Consider the following 19,244-nt stretch of genomic DNA (forward strand, 5'->3'; position numbering starts at 1 on the left):
GAGCTCTGTCAAAGAAATTTTGATTTCTCATTTCTTTCTTGCTCTCTCTCTCTAGCTCTCTCGTCTCTTTGTCCAATTTTGGAGGCTGCGGAGAGCTTCCACATTCTGTTACTGTCTTCATGAGGTGTTCTGCGCTATGGAATATTATAGCATGGCCTCCGAAAGGAAGTCATTTCCTGGCTTCCAGTCTGACAAACGAATAACTGTCAACAGTCAACCGACGAGCTTGAATCTTTACGAATGGAGTAGTGAGCCCGGAGACGTGGATTGGGAGTCTTTCAACAATTTGTTGGTAGTGCACCCGAAGAACTTGACAGTGATAAAAGCTGGACGCTCTCGCAGAGCACTCGAATACCCTGAGGACGGGACTGCTTACACCGAAGAATGTTTAGGCCCGTCGTTCGGACTTGGCAGCGCTCCTGTGTACTTTATCAGCGAGGAGGGTGTAGTGGTGGACTACAGACCAGATGTGGCTGATCCAGAGGAAGAACGGGCTCGTCCCGCAAAGCTGCAGCGAATTTGCAGTAAATATATTGCGAGGACGATTCCGTTTGCTGGCGTGGAGCAGGTAAGATGGTATATGGATTGTCCAAACTACATACCATATACATGCAGTCAACTTTGAGAATTACGACACTCGGCGGGGCATCAGAAAAGTGTCCTTATTCGCGAAGTGTCCTTATACCCGAAGTCCCATTTGAATGTATGTGAACCCATATTTTGTATTGTATGCCATGTGTATGAAAATGAAGCTCTTTTCATGCTCTATGTCAATTAGGGACTGGCGGATAATGCTCGGCGAAAGAAGCAATTCTGCTGTTCAGTCTGCTCAAAATTCTGCTCGTAGGATATGGGGTTCTGCTGATTTTTCTGCTCATCCGGTTGCATATCATTCTACATATATTTATATAAATGGAATGCGAACAAAGCTATGTCCAGATTAGTAGCAAGGCAAAGAAACGATCTACGACTATTATCATAAGACTTGCTCAAACATGCATGCATGCACAGTGAGTACCATCATAAAGTGGCAATTGCAAAATGGAACCAAACGATTAGTCAGAGCATAATGGAACAAGAATATGGATTGTTACAGCATCTTCCTCTAGAATGTCTAAGTCTGAAAGGCTGCTGAAGTCATTGCTGCCATCTCGCACGAGATCGTCCTCGTCCATGGCTGCAACTAAATTACAAGGAAAATGCAAAAGTTTTCTTGAAAATTTGAGGAGCCACCATCTTCAATGCGTGGTACATCGCGTGAGTGCTGAAACGGACATTGCACTTTGACCTCTGTACTGAAGTACAGTGGCGGATCCAGGATTTGGCCGAAGAGGGGGCCCAAGGTATCCCCCCCCCCAAACAAAACAAAACAACAAAGTCCTGAAGTTGTGAAGAGCTGCTGTATTCCATTCTCACGACATTTTCAAACTGCACTGGAAGTGTTGTCAAGCTGTGGTGTAACTCAGGCATTAGGGCGACACTACTCTACTACTAGCAGGTATGTGTATGTTACAAAGTTACCACAAATATACATGTAATATTCCGTCGCTGGAACAGTGCTACTCTCAGTGGGCTTGGCGTGCGAAACCGGAGATCCAGGCAGAGAACTGTCACTGGAGGAATGACTTGAAATGACTTCCCATTCAGGAGCAGGTTCTGATAATGTCGCAAGTGCAGGAACATTTCCACTCGGCAGTGGCTGCGACGGACCTTTGGACGGCTCTTCAACGCGAGCTCTCTTATCTACCGGTCCACTGAAGAACGACCTGATGTCAGACCCTTTCCTCTTCATCGCATATCTGAAGGTAACCCGTTGGCTACACGCGAAGTAGAGAGAGAGAGAGCGTTTAGTTTCTGACAAGTGAAAAAGAAAAAGGAAGGACGAAGCCGACAGCACCGTGCACCGTACAGGACTTCAGCCCAACGCGATCGCTGCACTAGCTGCACTTTGTACCAGGCCCTCCATTTTTGGCACGTTTTTCACATGTTTGAAGTGCGGCCGTGTCCTCATCATGCTCAGGCCGCAGTGCGTACAGTATACTACCGGTTGTACACAGCGTGCTGACTAGTGCGTGACACCGGACGGATAAGTACCCAGCACGCGTGACCCACTTGACACGCCAAGTCATTTCGAGCGCTCAGACTACAGTCTACTGTAATCCTAGACCAAGGTCGAAATTGTCAAAGGGGGGGGCCCAGGCCCCCTGGGCCCCCCCCTGGATCCGCCACTGAAGTACAGCACAAAGTCAAACGCCAGCGCCTGCCACTTGTACTGTGGCTTGCGGATCGGACGTAGCACAGGTGCCGGAGCTCACGAGGTGAGTGGCTAGTACCAGCAGCTTGCATGGCGAATACTAACCTAGTCTAACGGGCGATGGTCCGTCAGAATGTGGAAGCATCGGCCTTCCAGGTGATGCCGGAAATGCTTTACTGCCAGGTACGCAGCTAGCAATTCTCGACCGAACGTGCTGTAGCGGCTCTGAGCTGGTTGCATTCGTTTGGAAAAGAAAGCGAGCGGCTGCCATGCCCCATCAACAAGCTGTTGAAGGGCCCCGCCCACTCCGACATCTGATGCATCCACAACGAGCTGGAGGGGTGCATCCGGGATGGGGTGGATGAGCAGCGTTGCTGCAGCAAGCGCGTCCTTGGCAGCATGGAATGCCGTGACAGCGGCAGTGCCAAGTTTCAGGGGACAGTTCTTCGGACGCTGAGGTCCACCAAGCAGATCCGTCAGTGGTTGGAGGATGTCGGATGCCTGGGGAATAAAGCGCCAGTAAAAGTTGACCATGCCCAGAAACTCGCGAAGCTGGCGGCGAGATGTTGGAAGGGAGTACTGAGCCACGCCGTCGACTCTTGCCGGTAGCGGGCTGATGCCCTGGGCGTTAACCAGATGGCCCAGAAACGTCAGGGACGGCTGGCCGAAACCGCACTTAGCGGGGTTGATCACCAAACCATGCTGCTGCAGGCGCTCAAACACCAGGCGCAGATGTTACAGGTGCGTAGCGTGGTCGGAGCTGGCGATTAGGAGGTCATCGAGGTAGACGTAGCAGAAATCCAGGCCATGCAATACTGAATCGATAAACCGCTGGAATGACTGTGCCGCGTTCCGGAGGCCGAAGGGCATCCTGATGAACTCAAATAACCCGAACGGAGTCGTGATGGCAGTCTTGGGAATGTCGGCCGGGGTTACTGGTATCTGGTGATACGCTCTGACCAGATCCAGTTTCGAAAACACTGTAGCACCATGGAGACTGCTGGTGAAATCCTGAATATGAGGAATCGGATACCGATCCGGTTCGGTGACTTTATTCAGGAGTCGGTAGTCTCCACATGGCCTCCAGTCTCCATTGGGTTTAGGAACCATGTGGAGAGGGCTGGACCAGGGCGAGGAGGATGGCCGAATGATGCCCAGGGGCAGCATATGCTGGAACTCAGCTCTGGCCGTTACCAGGCGGTCTGGAGCCAGCCGACGAGTGCGGGCATGCAGTGCCGGGCCGGTAGTCGCAATATGGTGCTCCACCGAGTGCTTGACCGGCAGGTCATAACAGCATGGTTTGGTGAGGCTTGGGAACTCGGCAAGCAGGTCGGTGAATGCTGGTGCTGTGGCCACCGGGGCGGAAACCAAGGAGCAGCTGAGCGATGCGGTTTCGGCAGGAATGCAATTGACCTGGAGGTCAGTGGAGTTGTCACGGATGGTGCGTCCATGAAGGTCGACTTGGAGACTGAACCGATGGAGGAAATCAGCCCCCAGGATCGGCTCCTTCACGTCAGCAACGACAAATATCCAAGGGAATGTTCGTCTAAGACCAAGGTCAAGGGTCAAACACCTCTGCCCGAAAGCCGGAATAGCAGAGCCATTAGCAGCACGGAGCTGACACTGACCAGTCGGATCGACGTGGTGGCGGTGTTCAGTAGTGGCTGGCAGCAGGCTGACGTCAGCACCGGTATCCACTAGGAAACGGGTTCCGCTGGTGACGTCACGGACATAGAGGCGGCGGGAGGTAGGTGGGCTAGACGCAGGAGCCGCTACTGGCTGGCCGGGGCATTTCCTGACGACCAGGAGCACGGGGCTTCACACCGCCGGGCTTGCACACCAAACTTGCGGTGAAAATGGCAAAAACCACTGCTATGCGGTGAGACCGAGCGACTGCGGGGTTGGCCGCGGAAGCGAGGGCGGCCGTGCTGCTGTTTCAGCTCGGTTACAGTAGTCGTCAGGGCGGCAACTTGGTCCCGGAGAGCTGCAATGGCAGCCATTGTCTCTGACTCGCCAGTGTTGCGAACTGCATGTACTGCCGCACTGGGACCAGCTGCCTCCACTATTCTGTCAGCCATTTCTGCCAGATCCTGCAGCGGCAGTGATGCAGGGCAGGATGCTACTATTGACTTGGCCGATCGGGGCAACCGGCTGACAAACAGCTCTCGCAAAAGTTTTTCGGGCATGGCGTTCTCACCTACTAACTGCTGTAGCTTGCGTAATAGCTGGGTAGGCTTCTTGTCGCCCAGCTCCTCGTCCGAAATCAGCAGGCGCAAACGCTGCTGTTCTGACATCTGCGTGCGGCGAATGAGACGCTCGCGGAGAGCGTCGTACGGCTGTTGAGCAGGAGGATCCAGGATGATGTCACGCACCTCTGCCGCATACTCTGGTGTCAGTGATCCCACCACGTACTGATATTTGGTCACCTGGCTGGTGATGCGACGGGTGGAAAACAGGGATTCAACCTGTGCGAACCAAACCTGGGGGTCAGCAGCCCAGTAAGGTGGTAGCTTGACGTTCAAGCTGACCGCGGCCACCTCACTGTCGCGGGCTGTACCGCCTGCTGCGGTAGTTCTAGCGCCCGTGATTCTGGACAGCAGTTGGCCACGACCTACGCTGCGGATAGGTGTGCTAGCTCCGGAGTTTGAGGTATTCATACTGTACTAGTGCTCGTAAAATACTAAAATTCAATGCTGCGTGCAGACCACTGAGCGATCGCGAGTGATCGAACACTAGACGGGGTCACCAATTGTAGCAGTGCGCTACGTAATTCTATACAAAAGTCTGGATTCGTGAATTTAGAACTAACTTCGAACGATTGAATCTGGTGTCATAACGAGAGAGCTTGGAAGCTCAGGGCCCTACGCTATGCTTTTTTGCCTTGATGACCTAGACAAAAAAAAGCATAGGGATGTTATAAATTCTTTAAAAAAATCCGTTTTTTAAGACATAACCTGGGATTCGAACCCGCACTATCGCGCGCCCTGCATGCATCCCCCGATACACTTCGCATACATACTAATCCTTCAAAGTTGTTTCACATTGTGATCTTGCATTTGAAAGCCCTATTTGAATATGCATTGTGGCCAGCCGTCTTTGATGGCACGGTACGGTAGGGGATAGGTACGGGACAGGTACGATCGAGGGTAATACGACACCGTCTCCCGTACCGTACCATCAAACACAGCTGGCGCATACAGTTGCCCGCAATATTCAAATAGGGCTTTCAAACGCAAGATAATAACGTGAAGCAACTTGGAAGAATGGGTATGAATGCGAAGTGTATGGGGGAATGCATGTAGGGCGATTGTGCGGGTTCGAATCCCAGGATACGCCTGAAAAAAATAGGAGAATTGAAAAATTTATAACATCCTATGCTTTTTTGCCGTCAGATACGGATAGCGCCAGGCGTGACACAAACAAACAAACACACAAACAAACAAATACCAAATTAAAGCTGTGTGGACCCTGGCTAGCGCCAGACGTTACTGAAGTAACGTCTTCTGCATAGCTACGGGAATTAATGTTACTTTGTAGATTACAGAGAGGACAGAAACATTACTGTTCGGCTCACAACCAGAGAGAGAGAGAGAGAGAGAGAGAGAGAGAGAGAGAGAGAGAGAGAGAGAGAGAGAGAGATAATGGAAGCAAGGCAAGGAGCGGCGAATTCTGCTCGCCTGCTGAATACGGTGTACGGTACAACTATACCAAAAGGGAAGGCCAGCGGCGCACTGGAATCTAGTTGTACACAGCTGTAGTACGCATGCAAATAAGGATAATACGGTGCGGAAGTGAACGGCGCATGCTGATATGGCAAAGCGGTCGTAATACATATAAGTGTGACTGCGAGACCGGAGAATTTCATGAAGCCAATAATATGAGAATTTCATTGAAACCGAAGTAAATCAGGTCATGTGACCGAGAATCCGCTACAAAACTTCTTCAGCTGAGCACCCTCACAGCTCGCACAATGCGCTCCATTCTGATTTTCACCCACGTTCTGGCGGAACGTGGGCGAGCCTCCATACACTGTATGTTGTGAATCAGAAAACGTCTGTATGTGCTTACTACGTGGGTCACGGAGTATCACGTGGTACACACACGTAAAGTACTCACGGATTACGTGGGACTAAACCTCCCAAATTTCAAACGAGCGAGTATTCGAAATTTTGCACTCGATCCTTTTTTTCTTTTTCTTTAGTATTGACATTCTATTTTTTGACAAAAGCTTTTGTTGTACCGCTCGGCCAATTGCACTGGTATAGTATTTTATGACTTGGACGATGCGATCACCACGGCAAGTAACGTTAGTTAGTCCTGAGATATGAAAGTGCTGATGAAAATCATTACTTTACACTCTGTACAAGACGTTGGCGACTTTTGTTCTATGTTCACAGATAATTTCTTCCGAATTGGTCGAGAACTCACAAATCTAGCGCTTTTTGAATTTTGATAAAATACTCAAAATAATCAGATACTCGATCGAACATTTATATGAATGAGTGATCGATTGGTCAAAATAGATACTCGTTTCACCCCTAAAAAATAATCAGCATGCGATTTTGAGCATTTTGACATACATATCAGTGCATGGGGCTGCATTTGGATAATTCGAAGTTCCGGATAATTCGAAGTTGGGACGTGGCAATTTGAGGTTGGAATTAAAGGGAGTCTACCTGTACCTGTAACTCGGCAAAACTAAAAGTTCACGGCTCTGATGCATACCGTGGTGCCGGGATTGGCCCAAAATTAGCGGACTACGTCATTGCAGTGTGCGTTTGTACAAAGCTGTGTAAGTTCGTGCGACCGTGCAATGCGCAGACTGTATGCAAGAAGGCCAGTGACATCATGGAGATGATACAGTCCACCATGAATTCCGCCAATGCAGGTCGGATCACCAGGGTTGTGTACTCTGTGGGTTTAAAATATGTATTTTTGATAATGTGCATAGCAAGAACTACTAGTAGTACTTAGTCTCCGGAGCTGTTTCAACCGTGTTAGGTCTCCTCAGCAGATCTCGGTTTGTGTGACCTCCACAGCATAATATGATGGCCGATGCCACATACACCATTATAGGAACTAGCACATGTAGCAGCACTATGTAACGTCAGCCATCACATCAGTACATGTACTAGTACTAGTATGTAGCATCAGCCATCATATCAGCACATTGTATGTAGTATCAAGCATCATATCAGTACATGTATCATGTGTATGGCGTGAGACCGACAGCACAGGTGATGTATGTCAAATTCGCGGTACTACATGTATGTGCTATAGGAAGCGTCATTCAGCATTCAATGCAACTACCCACTTCAAATGGTGTTGTCGCTTTATCTGTCTTCTCCTCCATGATAATTTCAGCCCACATTGCTATCCAAGTTTGACTAAAAAGTGGCACGGGGTGCTATGCTAGCCCTGATTCACAGCCTATGCATGGTGGATGTCTTTAGACTTGCCCGGGCATGTTTCCGGGACATCTTGTTGCAGTACCCCCACCCTGTGTACGTAGTATCAGCATCCGTTAATAAATCACCCGTCTCTCTTTCTGCTGGTGTTTGTTTTTCTGTCATTACTGCCGTGTTGATTTCTTTTCGGTGAACAGATTTTACCAAAGCTATCACTGGATTGCCAGTCCATGTTGATGAGGTACTCTTTCCCAATGTCTCTGAGAAAGATACATGACTACTGTTGCTTGTCCACTGGCGATGATAAAATGTTCAAGGATGGAATGCAGCGTTATCATCTAGGGTTTGTGTTCAACGTTCAGCAAATAGGTAAGCACATATTGCCAATTGATAGCAGCTCACCAGTATACAATGCATTATTCAACTTACTAATACCGCTGTAGAAGGTGTATTTTGTGCATATAATATAGGCACTAAAAGAAAAGGCTTCTGTGCTGATTCATTGCTAGTAATTTGCTACAGTTCAGTAATACTGAAGTGTACACCCCGTACGTCAAGCTTTTAAAGTGTGGGCGCCATGTGTGTGATAATGCTCTCCACCTCTGAATGGCATCAGCGCGGTTGTTGGCATCCACACTCTACTCTCAATAGTTCTTGCTGCAAAGCAATGGAAATAAATGAGTGTAACAAATATAAATCAGCGCTGGTATGGGAGCAAATGATCTGTGCACACGACTATGTGTGTGTGTGTGTGTGTGTGTGTGTGTGTGTGTGTGTGTGTGTGTGTGTGTGTGTGTGTGTGTGTGTGTGTGTGTGTGTGTGTGTGTGTGTGTGTGTGTGTGTGTGTGTGTGTGTGTGTGTGTGTGTGTGTGTGTGTGTGTGTGTGTGTGTGTGTGTGTGTGTGTGTGTGTGTGTGTGTGTGTGTGTGTGTGTGTGTGTGTGTGTGTGTGTGTGTGTGTGTGTGTGTGTGTGTGTGTGTGTGTGTGTGTGTGTGTGTGTGTGTGTGTGTGTGTGTGTGTGTGTGTGTGTGTGTGTGTGTGTGTGTGTGTGTGTGTGTGTGTGTGTGTGTGTGTGTGTGTGTGTGTGTGTGTGTGTGTGTGTGTGTGTGTGTGTGTGTGTGTGTGTGTGTGTGTGTGTGTGTGTGTGTGTGTGTGTGTGTGTGTGTGTGTGTGTGTGTGTGTGTGTGTGTGTGTGTGTGTGTGTGTGTGTGTGTGTGTGTGTGTGTGTGTGTGTGTGTGTGTGTGTGTGTGTGTGTGTGTGTGTGTGTGTGTGTGTGTGTGTGTGTGTGTGTGTGTGTGTGTGTGTGTGTGTGTGTGTGTGTGTGTGTGTGTGTGTGTGTGTGTGTGTGTGTGTGTGTGTGTGTGTGTGTGTGTGTGTGTGTGTGTGTGTGTGTGTGTGTGTGTGTGTGTGTGTGTGTGTGTGTGTGTGTGTGTGTGTGTGTGTGTGTGTGTGTGTGTGTGTGTGTGTGTGTGTGTGTGTGTGTGTGTGTGTGTGTGTGTGTGTGTGTGTGTGTGTGTGTGTGTGTGTGTGTGTGTGTGTGTGTGTGTGTGTGTGTGTGTGTGTGTGTGTGTGTGTGTGTGTGTGTGTGTGTGTGTGTGTGTGTGTGTGTGTGTGTGTGTGTGTGTGTGTGTGTGTGTGTGTGTGTGTGTGTGTGTGTGTGTGTGTGTGTGTGTGTGTGTGTGTGTGTGTGTGTGTGTGTGTGTGTGTGTGTGTGTGTGTGTGTGTGTGTGTGTGTGTGTGTGTGTGTGTGTGTGTGTGTGTGTGTGTGTGTGTGTGTGTGTGTGTGTGTGTGTGTGTGTGTGTGTGTGTGTGTGTGTGTGTGTGTGTGTGTGTGTGTGTGTGTGTGTGTGTGTGTGTGTGTGTGTGTGTGTGTGTGTGTGTGTGTGTGTGTGTGTGTGTGTGTGTGTGTGTGTGTGTGTGTGTGTGTGTGTGTGTGTGTGTGTGTGTGTGTGTGTGTGTGTGTGTGTGTGTGTGTGTGGTGTGTGTGTGTGTGGTGTGTGTGTGTGTGTGTGTGTGTGTGTGTGTGTGTGTGTGTGTGTGGGGTGTGGGTGTGTGTGTGTTTGGGGGGGGGGGGGGGGGGGGGGGGGGGGGGGGGGGGGGGGGGGGGGGGGGGGGGGGGGGGGGGGGGGGGGGGGGGGGGGGGGGGGGGGGGGGGGGGGGGGGGGGGGGGGGGGGGGGGGGGGGGGGGGGGGGGGGGGGGGGGGGGGGGGGGGGGGGGGGGGGGGGGGGGGGGGGGGGGGGGGGGGGGGGGGGGGGGGGGGGGGGGGGGGGGGGGGGGGGGGGGGGGGGGGGGGGGGGGGGGGGGGGGGGGGGGGGTGTTTTTTGAATGGAGAGAAATACAGATTAAAGAGCGTAGGCGCCAGTGTGCAGCCCTGATGCAAGCCATTCCGGACGACGTTAGGGAGCCGAACACGCGCCTCCATGCCTTCATGGAGCGACTGGACAAGGCCAAGCAGCTTCGGAGGAATGCCCAGATTGCGGAGCACAAGCCACAAAGCAGACCGCGGAATTGAATCATAGGCCTTGCGCAGATCGACGAAAAGCACATATAGCTCAGAATCGTGCTCCACTGCCTTCTCCATCAGTTGTCTTGCGGTGAATACCATGTCACTGCAGCCACGGCCCCTGCGGAATCCGCACTGGGAATCCGGCAGAACATCCTCTGCCACCGCCTGCAGGCGACCCTGAAGAACACGAGCAAAGACCTTGCCGACCACATCCAGGAGGCTGATGCCACGCCAGTTATCGCAGGACCGTAAGTCACCTTTCTTGGGGATAGGGACGATCTCTGCATCATCTGCATCTGCATCTCTGATCTCGATCAGTCTTCTGTTCCGGGTGTACGGGTCCGCTACCGTGTCGGCAGGATGCTTGTTGGGGATCGGACCGCCAAGTCTCGACTGGCCTCCACTGACGTCACAGAGTCCCAGTTTGCTGATGACGCGGCTCTCTACACCACCTCTTTGAGCCACCTGGAGACGATGACAAACGAGTTTGTGTCCTGTGCTTCGGGTTGGGGTCTAACTGTGAGCGTCCAGAAGACCAAGGCCATGGCGGTGAACTGCTCTCACCCGCCACCTTCCATTGATCTTCAGGATGGAGGAAGCGTGGAGGTTGTGGACAGCTTTACCTATCTTGGCAGTGTCCTGAGTGCAGACGGTGCTCTGGACAAGGAGCTCACCTCCCGTCTTGCCAAGGCCTCTCGTGCTTTTGGCGCTCTCCAAAAGCCAATCTTCGGGTGTAGCGGCCTATCCATTAAGTCTAAGCGTCTTGTCTACAAGGCCATTGTCCTCCCTACCCTCTTCTATGGAGCAGAGACTTGGCCCATGAAGGCCCGGCAGATGAATCGCCTGAATCTGTTTCATCGCTCATGCGTCCGTTCCATCTTGGGAGTCTCAAGGAACGATCAGCACTCCCGTCATCTTAATACTGCTGATCTAGCCCAGAGAGCGCGTCTTCCTGAGGACATTGGCGCTCTCCTGCGTGAGTACCGTCTGCGTTGGCTGGGTCATGTTGCCCGTATGGACGCGGCCCGGATTCCTCAACAAGTGTTGTTTGGTGAGCTCGAAGCAACCAGACCACGGCATGGGCCAAAGAAGCGTTGGCGAGACACGATTGTCGGTGATCTGCGCTCGCTGGATATTCCGGAGTCCGAGTGGTATCGGCTCGCACAAGATCGCCCGGAATGGCGCAGGCGGGTTCATCAACATCGTCTTCCTCCCCCGGCACCGAAGGACTTTCATTGCGCATGCGGCAGAGCGTTTAGGAGAAGTGGCGATTTGAAGCGTCACATCAAGTACTGCCCAACTCAGTAGCCTATCATCTCCACTGGAGATGGGGCGTCAAAGGTCAAAGGTGTGTGTGTGTGTGTGTGTGTGTGTGTGTGTGTGTGTGTGTGTGTGTGTGTGTGTGTGTGTGTGTGTGTGTGTGTCACTGTGTGTGTGTCACTGTGTGTGTGTGTGTGTGGGTGTGGGTGTGGGTGTGTGTGTGTGTGTGTGTGCATGTGTGCGCACTGGTATGCCTGTCTCTGATTGCCTAGCTGGTTGTCTCTTTCTCTTCTTGTGCAGGGCTGTACGTACTGGGTGAAGTGAAATCCTCAAGCCCGGGTGCGTCTCCAACTTGCAGGGAACATGTGAGTACAGCCTTTAGCTTCAGCAGCAACTACCTGGTTTGAATTATTTTTCCATCGTTCTTGCTCACTTCGCGCATTTCTCTTTTTCCCCTTTTAGACTGTTTTACATTGTTTCTATTGCTTGACTCTGTACAATAACGTAATCCGATGTCAATTCAGAAGTGTAGTGAATAGCAATGCGAATTAAGTTGTGGCCATCTGCCCAAAATACTTCTGAAGTACACACTGTATATTTAAAAGTTTTGATACCCAATGCTGTAGACAGCAAGCTGTTTCGGCCATAAAGGCCTCATCAGTACAGCTACGAGCTACATATATATATTCTTTTATTCCACGATGGCGTGACGCCAATAAGGATGATTAATAAGTGCGATAGAACTGGTACTAGCCAGAAACAGCTAGATGGAAATTAACCGGGAGGCAAGAAGCAATGGATCATGAAAAACAAGCGGGGGCAATAATGTTAGCAGGGGTGATCGAGATAGTTAAGTACACGTTCGAGATATCAGAAACCAGGGGGATGCGCGGAGCAGGAGCAGGTACTGCTCAAAAGAAGACTGGATGCATTGTTTCGGAAAGAATTTCTACGAGGTTGGGTTGTGATGTCGATAGGGAGTGAGTTGTAGAGGGTGAGGGCACTGTTGATGGGGGAGTCTCGGTGCCTGTTCGTGTGTGCGTGTCCGATGGAGTAGGTCCTTGTCTGTCGAAGGGTGTATGGTTGGTGTTGACGTTGTGGTGCAAGATGTGGTTGTTGCAGGTGTGGTGGGGAGGTTTGGTGGTGGATGTCCCATGCTAGTAGGGCTTGTTTAACAAGGAGTCGTGAGCTAAGGGTGGGGAGCTTTGCGTGATGGAGGAGGGAGCTGTGGTGAACTGGTGCAAAGAGGGGAATCCGAAGGCAGATGCGTATAGCACGGCGTTGAATTCTCTCCAGTGTGTCCCGCTGTTGCTGTGTGGTGTTCGAGAGGGCAAGGCTGCCATATTCGAGAACGGGTCGGATGTAGGTTGTGTATATTAACAATAGGCTGGAAGCGTTCATTGTGCCGCGTGTCTTGTGGAGTTGGTGTAGTAGTTTTTTGGCTTTGTTGGTGGTTTCTATGATGTGTTGGGTCCATCGCAAATCGTCTTGGAGTGTAACACCAAGGTGCCTATGTTGGTGGACCTGCTGCAGCCGAGTCGAGTGGAGCGTGATGTGGATGGTGTGTTGGGGTTGGAAGGAAAGGACGACGGTTTTCGTGGTGTTGACGAGGAGATGCCAATCCTTCAACCATCGTCCTGCTGCGTCCACGGCACGTTGGAGGAATGCAGCTGACAAATCCCTCGTGTAATGCGTCGCGATGAGTGCCGTGTCATCGGCGAACTGGCTGCATTTAGTGTGAGAGTTTGTACATGCTGGGGGGAGGTCGATCGTGTACACCAGGAAAAGAAGAGGCCCCAGGACAGAGCCCTGGGGTACTCCAGCTGGAATGGATTTCCATGATGACAAAGCGGAGCCAACCTTGACGCGTTGTCGGCGGCGAGTCAGGTAGCTTGTGAGCCAGGTAAGGGCAATGCCACGGACACCAAGGTGCTCGAGTTTGGCCAGGAGGCCAGCATGCCAGACTCGGTCAAAAGCCTTTGACACAACATAGGCCGAACTACCAGCCATGGTGCAAAGGAGGCACCACAGACATTAAGATAGCTCGTCGCTCTTGAATTTCGATCAGAAGACACTTAATGTGTTGCTTGGTACGCGACAAAGGACAATCCTATCAGTGGCCTCGCATGGATGCCGGTATAGCTTGCTGTCTACAGCATTGGGTGAATACCGGTATATCAAGTTTCTGTTATCTTTGCTAACTTACCAGTACAAAATGGCATAGACCAGGGTCCTAGATACCGCAATAGTGGCTGTAATCAGGAGTACTGTCCTACGGCCTCCCTCCTTGTCTCATAAGCGGTCAAAGATTCTCGCTATAAAGATAGTGTCAGGAATCCAACATACTAGTAATCATCCTGTTGTCCAACACTGCTTCATTCCCGAAGTGATGGCATCAGCATCAGCAACGGCATTGGATGGTGCTTACTTAGCATGTGCTAGTCCATGATATCTCTATCTTCACTTCCATTGTTCTAGTCCATGATATCTCTAACTTCACTTCCATTACTCTAGTCCATGATATCTCTAACTTCACTTCCATTACCCATGAGCGGAGAGTGCAATATTTAGTTTTTTGGAGTGACTATGGTTTATACATGTAGTTAGGTGCTCTGGGTTGGAAAAGACTCGAAGAAAGAGTTATTGTATTGGACCCTAGTGGTGTACTGCTGCTGAGAATGGGATGGACAGCTTTTGATGATTCTCTAGTATTCTGCATATGCTCCTTGTGGCATTCTCTATTCTCTTATCCACATTTGTTCGTTTCCTTCCACTTGTCGTCTGTGCACAGGTGACTGTGGTGTGTGCTGAACAAGTTATCTGCGAATCACAATGCACCTGTTGCAATTCTAAGAAGAAGAAAGAGCAGAAGACAATGTGGTGTGAACATATCGTTGCCGTCTGCGCCTTTCGGATCATGCGTGCCGACACTGTCACCGTTGCCGCGCCGTTTTCCGAGAGCCTGCCCCACCTCAACACATTGCATGTTAGTTGGGAACACCGCATGTGCTGTTGTTGTTGTTGTTGTTGTTGTTGTTGTTGTTGTTGTTGTTGTTGTTGTTGTTGTTGTTGTTGTTGTTGTTGTTGTTGTTGTTGTTGTTGTTGTTGTTGTTGTTGTTGTTGTTGTTGTTGTTGTTGTTGTTGTTGTTGTTGTCTCTCTCTCTCTCTCTCTCTCTCTCTCTCTCTCTCTCTCTCTCTCTCTCTCTCTCTCTCTCTCTCTCTCTCTCTCTCTTTCTCTCTCTCTCTTTCTCTCTCTCTCTCTCTCTTCTCTCTCTCTCTCTCTCTCTCTCTCTCTCTCTCTCTCTCTCTCTCTCTCTCTCTCTCTCTCTCTCTCTCTCTCTCTCTCTCTCTCTCTCTCTCTCTCTCTCTCTCTCTCTCTCTCTCTCTCTCTCTCTCTCTCTCTCTCTCTCTCTCTCTCTCTCTCTCTCTCTCTCTCTCTCTCTCTCTCTCTCGTTCCCCAGGAGAGGTGCACTCCAGCTCATTTGCAAACCTGAACCCCAAAGCCAAACCCCTGTGGCTGTATGCCTGATCCCATAGCATGTTCTCTCAACACAGTTAGTATTTCTTTGCTACAAAGCCGCCAGGATGTTTGTCAAATTTTCAGGCATGGCCCTATCCTAAGTGTGAATCGCGGAAAACTGAAATCTCTTCTTGGAAGCTTAGCAAGGTAGAGCCATTGACTGTGTGCAATTGAGAGAGTATTCCAGTGATTTGATTGACTTTATTTTGTTGGCTTACTATAGCAGACGTCTGGGTACTGTAAAATCGGGAATTTTCGATGGTGTAGTATTTCGGTATTTCCCTAAATCAATGGTTCGGTAGCGCGAAAATGTCGGTAAACCAGCCGTACTGCAGTCGGCGTGCATGCACGTATATTTTCGGTGCGTTTTATTTTAGGTAAAATTGTTGGCACCGAAGTTACCGAAAATAAAACTCCACTGGCAATTTCTGCTTTTACAGTAAAACAAATAGAGCCTCTGAGTTTGTTGCCATTTGTTGTTGTTTTTGTTCAGCTCATGCAAATACTTCAGTTTCTCATCCAGGACGGCGATTCTCAGTTTCTTGCAAAAGTTCAGAAGTTAGTAACACAAGTAAAGACCGCTAGCTCAGCAATTGCAGAATGTGCTGGTGTGCCGGGTAAGTGGGATGTCTCATCATGGACTGTATGGGTTGGGATGTCTCGTCATGGGCTGTATGCGTTCACGTTTGTACATGTTGTATTGGCGTGCGTGTGTGTGTGTGTGTGTGTGTGTGTGTGTGTGTGTGTCCAGCAAGTGTAGGGTGTGCATAGGTAACTGTCTTGGCCGTTTTATGCTGATGTACTCCGTGTGGTGGAGACCAGGTGTACATTGGTGGTCGATTCACATGGCTTCGCAGGTTGTGTGGATTAGACAGTTACATGTATCTGGCGCTAGTCTTGATCTGTCTCATGCAGATCTTGCCCGCTATCGTTGCTATAAGAGAAAATCTGTGGGTGCACATCCAGTGCATTTGCAGATTTGCGTGCTTCTCTTGCGACGGACGTATACATTGTACATGGTGTGTGCGTGTGTGTGCGTGCGTGTGTGTGTGTGTGTGTGTGCCGATTGAACATGGTCCCTGATCTCTCGGCAGACTGCCGATTTTCTGGCGCCGCTCGTCGTTTCCATGTTGCCGGCCACGCAAGAGGACACGTGACCGTAATGGCATTGTTTACCAGGACCAGGTGTGTGCGTGTGTGTGTGTGTGTGTGTGTGTGTGTGTGTGTGTGTGTGTGTGTGTGTGTGTGTGTGTGTGTGGTTTCTTCCACTATACTAATGTGTTGTTGTTGTTCCTGTGTTCTCCTGAGCAGATAAGACATCCGGTCCGATAGATCCTGACTGCATCCGTTGGAGTATGGACTCTGACAGTCTGCGTTCTCGCCTAGTCAAGGCTGTGCATGATATGTGCAAGTTGATCAATTGCAAGGAAAATTCTCCCCAGCTTACCAGCCACCTTGTCGATTATCCTGGCACCGTGGTGAAGTTCCACACCTTGTGCACCTCGGTAGGTCTGCCTTGACACTGCACATGTTCCCAATCTGTGTATACTTAGAGTCACCATTCATGCGCGCCTGGAGTATAGCATGTCTGCCGTATGTTTCCGGTGATAGGTCGATCTTTTATGACCTAACACCCGAATTAACAAAGGGGTAGGCAAGTTACAACCGGAGTTAAACCGCTATTAATCATTATTGATGTTGATTATTGAGCCTGTAAATCGAGTCCCCAAGTATTGGGGGTCGACTTATAATTGGTAAAATCCAGTCCATGTATTTGATTTCCTTGTACACGTACCATTCACTGAGCGCTTCACTGATGGAATACATGTTTTCTTCTTCATATGGTTCTCACAGGGTCTCGAATATTTTGGTCTGGGCTTCTATTATGACATTACATCTTCACACGAAAAACCCCGACAGCCACATGGTTTATGGTATGTGCTGCGAGTAGTCAAGCACCTACTGGCAGATGGAATGTCGAATAGCATTGAGGTATTGCAATGTATGACAGAGGCCATTGTTGAAAACCCCAAGTTTTGGCTCATCTGGGAGGCCGGAATGCACGGCTTTCACGCCAAGCACACCCTGCAAGAGTAAGTATATGTACTGCTGCTGCTGCTGCTCAGATAAGGCTGCTGCTGCTGATCGCCTCGCTGCTGCTGTTGCTATTGTTGCCATTGTTGCTATTGCTCACCACCTTGCTACTCATTGTGCACTAAGGTGTTGTGAGTTATTCACAACGTCTCTGTGAAACACACGCGGGGCCACACAGTCTCTGTGAAACACACGCGGGGCCACACAGTCTCTGTGAAACACACACGGGGCCACACAGTCTCTGTGAAACACACACGGGGCTACACAGTCTCTGTGAAACACACACGGGGCCACACAGTCTCTGTGAAACACACACGGGGCCACACAGTCTCTGTGAAACACACACGGGGCTACACAGTTTTTTTATTACCGTAAAGTACCGTTGATCCGCCCCTCTCTAATTCCCGCCCCCTGCCGATTTTCTATCTGTGAAGCGACTTTGGCGTATACAACGAAATGCGATGTGGAACCGGCGCTTGCACTGCTATACACAATATGTGCCAATCCAGGATGGAAATGGGCACAATCCAGCACATTGAGTCTGATCCTCCACATTGTTGTACATCGTACTGCACTTGACAGCCTTGATCTAATTCCCGCCCCCTGCCGAAAATCCAGCTTGGAAGCGACATGGCGTGGGGCGGCGGATCAACGGTATTTTACGGTAGTGATTTAGTTATGAAACGGCTGTGCTGAATTTTCTTTCGTCCGTTCGGTAGTAGCAATAGAATAAATAAAACCATCACTTCGAATTTTCAGGGTACCCGGATGCCGGATGGCCATCATGTATTGCATGTGTGCATCTGTAGTGGTGGTGGGCTTGACTATCCATCGACTGCAAGCCGTGTGGGATTTGAGTTCCAGGCTGTTTTTCTCATCGGTAGTGTTGAATTACTTTTCCTTCTGGCATTGTGTACGGAATACTTTTTCAAATATTTTGTAACTGTCCTCTATGCTGTGTTTGTTTGATCCGACGACTCTTGCAATGGCTTGTTGTGTACTTCATGTTTTTATGCTGTGCAGGGAGCTCTACCACTCCATCGCTAGCTTATGTGAACAGGTGGTACGGCTCTGGCTACTGGTTGTTTTAGAACCATCCCTGAAGGCTGAGGACCTGGCGGCGTTCCGCGGGAAGTTGTCTCGCTGGCAGTCCTCCATGGCCAAGCAGTCCTCAAAGAATCCTGAACAGTGGTCAGTACGCCAGAAAAGACAGTGGAGGTAGGTGTGTACTTGTGTGTGTGTGTGTGTGCGTGTGTGTACGTGTGTGTACACATGTGTGTACGTGTGCGTGCGCGCGTAACACAAGCCCGGACGTAGACTCGTCGGCGATCGTACTGCAAAGTCAAGGCTCCTTCCAACCCGTGTCACTGAGACACTTTTTGCCGGCGATGCTGCAGTCTTCTCCACCACCCAGCAAGACTTCGAGTCGTCCACGACCAAGTTTATCTTGTGCACTTCCCAATGGGGTTTAACTGTCAGCGTGGCCAAAACCAAAGGTATGGCGGTGAACACTCCGACGAATGCGCCAATGGCACTGGATGGTGGTGAAGCCTTAGATTCTGTGGAATCATTCACGTATCTTGGCAGTGCCATACACCGCGATGGTTTGTCCTCACATGACGTCCAGGCCCACATTGGCAAGGCATCCAAAGCCTTTGGTAGTTTGAAGCAAGCTGTGTTCGAGAACCGGTCACTGAGTCTGCAGTGTCGTCGTCGCGTGTATGTTGCCGTGGGGCTCTCTACCCTCCTCTACGGCACGGAGACCTGGACAACGAAGGCTCCAGACCTACGGCACCTCAACCTCTTCCACCATCAATGTGTCAGATCTATCGTTGGAGTGTCGCGACGGCAGCAATGGGAGACCCACGCAACATCCTCAGCCCTTGCAAAGACCCTTGGAGTGCCTGAGGACATTGGTCACATCGTACGGGAACGGCGTTTGCGCTGGCTTGGACACGTGGCACGGATGGAAGATCACCGGTTGCCGAAGTGTGTTCTCTTCGGTGAACTGCCTGCCTCGCGCCCCGCGCATGGTCCACACAAGAGGTGGAGGGACGTCGTTATGGATGACTTTGCGTCGGTTGAGCCACCGGTACCAACATGTGGATGGTACGATGCAGCCCAAAACCGTCCGGAGTGGCATGCCATTGCCCGTCGACCACCCAAGGCACCCTCTGCTGCTGGCTACGGTTGCGCCTGCA

At 50.4% G+C, this 19,244-nt stretch overlaps 1 protein-coding gene across 1 annotated transcript in view; it reads left to right on the forward strand.

Moving 5' to 3' along the window:
• Positions 1 to 19,244, forward strand: part of LOC135805633 (uncharacterized) — a 34,752-nt gene continuing 15,508 nt past the window's right edge. The window contains exons 1-8 of the mRNA XM_065319701.1: positions 1 to 568; positions 7,860 to 8,031; positions 11,730 to 11,794; positions 14,221 to 14,415; positions 15,443 to 15,566; positions 16,261 to 16,454; positions 16,804 to 17,042; positions 18,067 to 18,261. Of these exons, the coding sequence (XP_065175773.1) occupies positions 137 to 568; positions 7,860 to 8,031; positions 11,730 to 11,794; positions 14,221 to 14,415; positions 15,443 to 15,566; positions 16,261 to 16,454; positions 16,804 to 17,042; positions 18,067 to 18,261 (1,616 nt within the window). The 5' untranslated portion in view covers positions 1 to 136. The remainder of the gene's footprint in view (positions 569 to 7,859; positions 8,032 to 11,729; positions 11,795 to 14,220; positions 14,416 to 15,442; positions 15,567 to 16,260; positions 16,455 to 16,803; positions 17,043 to 18,066; positions 18,262 to 19,244) is intronic.

This window comes from Sycon ciliatum, chromosome 1, assembly GCF_964019385.1.
Source record: "Sycon ciliatum chromosome 1, ocSycCili1.1, whole genome shotgun sequence".
Classification (NCBI taxonomy): domain Eukaryota; kingdom Metazoa; phylum Porifera; class Calcarea; order Leucosolenida; family Sycettidae; genus Sycon; species Sycon ciliatum.